The sequence below is a fragment of the Corvus brachyrhynchos genome, unplaced genomic scaffold (genome assembly GCF_000691975.1).
Source record: "Corvus brachyrhynchos isolate BGI_N302 unplaced genomic scaffold, ASM69197v1 scaffold72, whole genome shotgun sequence".
Classification (NCBI taxonomy): domain Eukaryota; kingdom Metazoa; phylum Chordata; class Aves; order Passeriformes; family Corvidae; genus Corvus; species Corvus brachyrhynchos.
The window spans coordinates 1,770,725-1,777,020 of NW_008236763.1; the positions used below are offsets into that span (position 1 = coordinate 1,770,725).

General features: G+C 50.5%; 1 protein-coding gene across 1 annotated transcript; it reads left to right on the top strand.

Annotated features, from left to right (window-relative positions):
- The first annotated feature begins 220 nt into the window (after positions 1-220).
- TAF8 (TATA-box binding protein associated factor 8) lies at positions 221-5,466 on the top strand. The gene is made up of 7 exons (XM_008644727.2): positions 221-372; positions 941-1,039; positions 1,256-1,318; positions 1,647-1,771; positions 2,352-2,499; positions 3,167-3,309; positions 4,101-5,466. Exons 1-7 carry the CDS (start codon positions 360-362, stop codon positions 4,242-4,244), a joined length of 735 nt encoding a protein of 244 aa, XP_008642949.1. The 5' UTR covers positions 221-359; the 3' UTR covers positions 4,245-5,466.
- The last annotated feature ends 830 nt before the right edge of the window (positions 5,467-6,296 follow it).

Consider the following 6,296-nt stretch of genomic DNA (forward strand, 5'->3'; position numbering starts at 1 on the left):
ATCCCATGGATCCCATCCCATCCCATGGATCCCATCCCATCCCATCCCATGAATCCCATCCCATGGATCCCATCCCATCCCATGGATCCCATCCCATCCCATCCCATCCCGTGTCCCTTCCAGCCGCTCTGGGGCCAGCCCTGCTTGCTCGCTTCTCCTGGCGGGTTCCAAGATGCCTTTCCCCATCTCCTAACGCACCATTCCCGAAATTCCAGCGGGCAGGCAGCAAGCAGGCGGGCACCCCCGCGGACAATTACCACCTGGCACGGCGCCGGACGCTGCAGGTGGTGGTCAGCTCGCTGCTCACCGAGGCCGGCTTCGAGAGCGCCGAGAAAGCCGCGGTGGAGACTCTCACCGAGATGATCCAGAGCTGTGAGTGCCCCCAATGGCTCATCCAAGGATTCCCCTGGGATTCCAGAGGGGTTTGATCCCGGTTTTATCGTTGCTGAGGGCGTTGTGAAAAGGAGGAGGTTGGGTTGGTGGCTGGAGCACAGCACTGGAGGTGCAGATTTCTGTGGATTTCTGTTTATCCCAGCTCAGAAATCTGTATTTTTTTTACTGAGTGGTTGCTCATTAGATACTCCCAGGAGCTCCATGTTGCTGGAATAAACAAAATTCCAGATATTTGGTTCATGAAGGCTCTCGTGGAGCAGCTCTGCTCCTTCCCGTGTGGGTGTTGTTGAAAGCCTCACCTACAGATTGTTCTGAAATCGAGAAATGATCCAATTCTGGGTTTTTTTTTCATGTTTTAGATGCAGATTTGCATTTTGCCCTTGTGGCAAACAGTGATTTTTTCATCTTTAAACACCCAGCCTGCAAAGTGCTCCATTCCAGGGGTTTTTTTTCATTCCTTGCTAAATTTGTCGCAAATTCCCATCCCTGGAGCTGCCACAGATGTGTGATCACTGCAAATTAAACGGGTGGTGGTTTTATCCCGCAGATATTTCGGAAATTGGGAGGAGTGCCAAGTCCTACTGCGAGCACACAGCCAGGACCCAGCCCACGCTCTCGGATATCGTGGTGACCCTCGTGGAAATGGGTGAGCAGCTCCCTCTTCCCACTCTTCCCACCTTTTGCATCGGGAAATCTGCCCCTGAATCTGGGATTTGGGTGGTGCCCGCTGCTGTGGACACCCACAGCTCGTGGTTTTCCTTCTTGTTTAATTTGGAGCTGTTGGGAAAATTCTGGAGAGAGGGGAATTTGGACAGGAGAAAAACTCCTGGAGTGATTCCTGTTTCTCTCTTCTGTCTTCCAGGGTTCAATGTGGAAACTCTTCCCGCCTATGCCAAGCGTTCCCAGAGGATGGTGATCACTGCCCGTACGTGGGGAGCTGGGAATAGTTTGGAATTCTTCTCTGCTGCCTTCCAGAGAGCTCCTGATGAGCTTTCTGAGGGATGATGCCAGGAATTCAGGGCTCCTGTGGTGACACTGCAGGAGGTGAAGGGACCTCAGTCACTCGGGGGAGCCTTCAGGGTGGTTTTGCTGCAGGACAGAGGGGCCAAGGGATCCTTTTGCCTTCTGGGATGCCAATCCCAAGCTCGTGGGATGTGCTCCATCCCTTGGATGGAGTCTGGGATGGGCTCACAGCGCTTTGGGGTGAGCCTGGGCGGGAGGAATTCCCTGATTCCCGTGGTTTCCCACTGCAGCTCCAGTGACAAACCAGCCCGTGACTCCCAAGGCCCTGACAGCTGGGCAGAACAAGCCTCATCCGCCCCACATTCCCGGCCATTTCCCGGAATTCCCAGATCCTCACACTTACATCAAGACACCGGTGAGTGAAAACAACATTTCTGTGCTGTTTGAGGTCTGTGTGAAGTCCAGGAGCGGGGTGGTTTTACTGCAGTGCCATTTATCCAAAATATTGCTTTTCCTGGCTTAAAATAGTCCTTCTTTGTGGGTTGTGGGCATCCCTTGGCATTCAGACATCAGGCAGAATCCCAGGATTTCTGCCTGATTTTTGTGCTGGTTGGGATCTGTTTGAAGTCCAGAACTCCAGGAGTGGTGCTTTTTTACTGCAGTGCTGGTGCCATTTATCCAAAATACTGCTTTTCCTGGCTTAGAATATTCCTTGCTTGTGGGTTGTGAACATCCCTTGGGATGGGATCCTTCCCATTACCTGCTCCCAGACCCTTCCCAGTTCAGAATTCCTGGCCCATCCCATTATCCACTCCCTGGTCCATCCCATTACCTTCCCCCAGACCCTTCCCAGCACAAAATCCCTGGATTCCTGCCTGCTGGACCTCTGTAACTCTCCAAAAACCCGTGGATACTGAAGAGCAGAGCCTGCAGCTCCTCCATCCATGTGATATTTGGAAGTGGAGCTGCTCCATCCCTTTCTTTCCCTGCTCCAGACCTACCGGGAGCCGGTGTCTGACTACCAGGTGCTGCGGGAAAAGGCGGCTTCCCAACGGAGGGACGTGGAAAGGGCCCTCACACGGTTCATGGCCAAGACTGGAGAGACCCAGAGCCTCTTCAAGGATGATGTCAGCACATTCCCACGTCAGTGATTCCATCATTTTGCATCCCTGCTTCCCCTCCCCTGTAGGGTTTGGGAATTGTCCTGTGGTGTTTGCCCTGCTGAGGTGCTGGAAGGTCGGGAAAGGAGGGATTTGGGGGTTCAAATGGGGAGGAAAACCAGAAAGCTGCTCCTAAACTCCTCAAAGCTCCCTTTTATCTCCTGGTGAAGGCTGAGAGGGGCTGAATCCAAAGCTCATCCCAATCCTGGCTCCACCTCCTGTAACCTGAACAAGGAATTTCTTCTCTCTGCCATTTTCCTGCTGCTGGAAATTTTCCTGTCTCTCTGCCTGCAGAGCAGTGGTGAGAATTCCCACTTTGCCAAGGCTCTCTGACAGCTTCCCTTAAGGGGAACCCAACTTCCCAGATAATTGGGATTTTATGGTGGAGCTCAGGAAGGAATTTTTGTGTTGGAACACTGCTGTGTCCTTGGCTGGAAACATAAAGAGGCTCCAGAAAATTGGGAAGTAGAGACTGCCATCTTTTAGGGATCAGGATTTCCTTCCTGATCCTTGGGAACAGCAGGAAAAGGAAGCGTGTCCAAACCCAGAAGCAGCGAAATGTTCGATCTCTATAACTTTGTGCTTCATTTTTGAGGGGAGGAATTTTCTCCCAGCTTCCTGACTGTGTGTCCTCTTCTCCCAAATCCCAGTGATTGCTGCCAGGCCTTTCACTGTGCCCTACCTGACAGCTCTGCTCCCCTCCGAGCTGGAAATGCAGCAGATGGAGGAGACGGATTCCTCGGAGCAGGACGAGCAGACGGACACCGAGAACCTCCCGCTGCACATGAGCACGGTAGGGCCACCCTGGGGGGGCTCCTGGGGGCCATTCCTGCAGCTGGGAAACCTGGATGTGCCTCCTGGGAAACGGGAAGTGGAGCTGGACATTGTCAGGGGTCTTGAGCTTGGAATTCTGGCTTTGATTCCTGGGAAATGGGAAGTGGAGCTGAACATTGTCAGGGGTCTTGAGCATGGAATTCTGGCTCTGATTCCTGGGAAATGGGCAGAGTGGGTGGGAAATGGCAACTAAAATCATTGTGGTTCTTCAGCCTGGAAAACCTGGCTCTGTTTCCTGGGAAATGGGAAATGGATCTAAACACTGTCAGGGTTCTTGAGCTTAGGAAAACCTGGCTTTGTCTCTTGGGAAATGGGAACTGGATCTGAACATTGTCCTGGCTCTTCAGCTCCCTGCAGAGTTCAGTGCAGAACGAGGCTGGAGCAGGAGCTTTCAGTACATCCCGAATTTCAGTGTCAGGGAAGAGAGTTCTCCCTGGATCCCAGCTTCCCAAGGGATTTTCTTGTGTTAGAAACCAGGAGGCCTGGCCTTTAATGCAGCTCCTTGTGTGCTTGGCTGTTGATTATCCCTCCTGCCCACAGGTTCTGGGGCTCGAACTTGGAATCCTGGAATCCTTTGGGATGAGAGGGACCATAAAAATCTTATCCCATGGGCAGGGACACCTTCCCCTATCCCAGGGTGCTCCAGCCTGGCCTCAGACACTTCCAGGGATGGGGCAGCCACAGCTTCTGTGGGCAGAAGGATTTCTAAGCCTGACTTTGGTTTTTTATTCTTGTTTTTGACTGTGCCAGGATGATTCCGGACCCGAGAAGGAGAACACCTCAGTGCTGCAGCAGAACAGCTCCCTGGCAGGCAGCAGGAACGGGGAGGAGAACGTCATCGACAATCCCTACCTGCGGCCCGTGAAGAAACCCAAAATCCGCAGGAAGAAGTGAGGGGGGAGCTGGAATTCCTGTGGCTGCTCAGAGAACCACAGAGGAGGGGTGAGGAGCTGGAATTCCTGTGGCTGCTCAGAGAACCACAGAGGAGGGGTCAGGAGAGGCAATCCAGCTGAGGAGGGATCTCTCTGCATGGTCAGCTCCACTCCCATCCTGCTTCCCAGGGCTCCCTCTTCCCTCTGCTCGCTGGGATGGTCCAGGAAAGCCACCTGGGAATTGTCTGGGGGACTTTGGTTTCCACAGTGGGGAGGATTCATTTTCTGAAGAGCTGGAGGACACAGGGCTTGGATTTGGAGCTGTGGGACACAGGGAATTTTCCTGCTCCCACTTCCCAGCAGAACACAAAGGCGTCGTTGGTGTGTCGGTGCCTGGAAGGCTGGAAGAGGAACTTCCATCAACCCTTAAATCCAAGGATTGTGTATTAACAAAGAGAAAACTCCCAGGGAGGTTCTTCCTTTTGCATTCTTGGCTGGTGAAAGCAAACAAATCTTTTCTTTTGTAACCTGAAGGTGTTGGTAAAGGAGTGAAGTGTAAATACAGAGAGCTCCAAGGACATTTTATTCCCACCTTGCAGCTGCCCTGGGGACTGGAAACCTCTCAAGTGTGGTGGTGTTTACCCTGCCCTGCTCTGAGAGCATTTTCCTGTCACAGCTGCTTCGGGCTCCTTTGCAGTTCATTGTTGTTTTCCACACAGCTCAAATCCTTGGAGAGTTCCTGCCTTTCCCCCCTGTTTCTTTGGAAGCTGGAAAATGGAACAAAGCTGCACTGATGGCAGCAGTGATCACACTTCTTGCATTTTATCAGCTCTCAAATACGTGCTTTTATCAGCAGAAGTTGGGGGTTTTTCCCCCCTGCTTTATTTCACCCTTTTATTTCCTTTATTTTTATGGGAGTGTTGTCATTATTGGCTGGTTCTGGAGGGGTTTGCTTTCATTTTCCTTCAGCATTTTTTTTGGCAAAATATGGGTTAAATATCCTTGAGAAAAGACTCCTGTGGTTTGGTCCAACCTTCCAAGAATCCCAAGTTCACCTCCATGCAGTTAAAAGGATCCTCCCTCTTCCCCCATCACCAAGGGAGGAGGAAAATAAAAAGAAGCTCTTCATTTTCAATGAAAATGGAGATGTTCCTGCCAAAAAATCTGAAATTAAATCTCAGAAAACCCCCTCTGTGTGTGCCATTGTCACTTCTGCTGGTGCCTTGCTTGTACAGAATGACAAATGTACAGACACACCCTGTATATGTTTGTATATATCCAAAAGTTTTATCTTTTTTTAACTTTTTTTTGTTTCTTCAAGGAGAAAAATCCCTCGCTGGGTAGGGGAGGAAAAAAAAAAAAAGTGGAATGAAAATTGTAATTTTTATGTTCATAATAAAAGAAATTTTATCTCCTACGAGCAAGGCTGAGTCCTTCACATTTCAGGAGTGGGAAAGTGCCTCACACATCATTTTTTTTCTGGTTAGAAAGAATTAAGTGGAGATGAACCACGGTGTCCACCAGGAATACAAAAGTGAAGCCTTCAACAGCCTAAAACCCCCAGTTTTTAGGACAAGAAAAATTCCAGGGAACCTAATGTTGCTTCAAAATCTTGCACCAAAAAGGGACAGCTGTGACTCCAAAAGTCAGGCTGGGAGCAGCTGCGAGAGCTCCTGAAAGTGAGAATTGGAAGAATAAATGTTGGGTTTATGGCTAAAATTGGGCTGCAGGTGAAATTTGCTACAGAAACAATAAATAAATAGAGGAAATTGGAAGAAGAGTGGAGCTCGAATTACACCCAGAGGGATTTTGCCTCTCCAGGGTCTCTGTGGGATTGGGATCGGACACATCCGTGGGAGGGTTTGGAAACAGAGAATTCTCAAAGGTCTGAGGGGGAAACAGCTGCCCCAACACCAGGAACTTTCTGTTTCAGGCCACATTTATTTTTGTGGCCAGATTCTCAGTTCAAGCATCTTTCTTGTTGGCTTGAGAATATTTTTGTGTCATCAGGGAGGGAGCCAAAATGCAAAAATCCACCTGGTGAGGCCTGGTGGGGCCCGTCCCAACGCAGCCT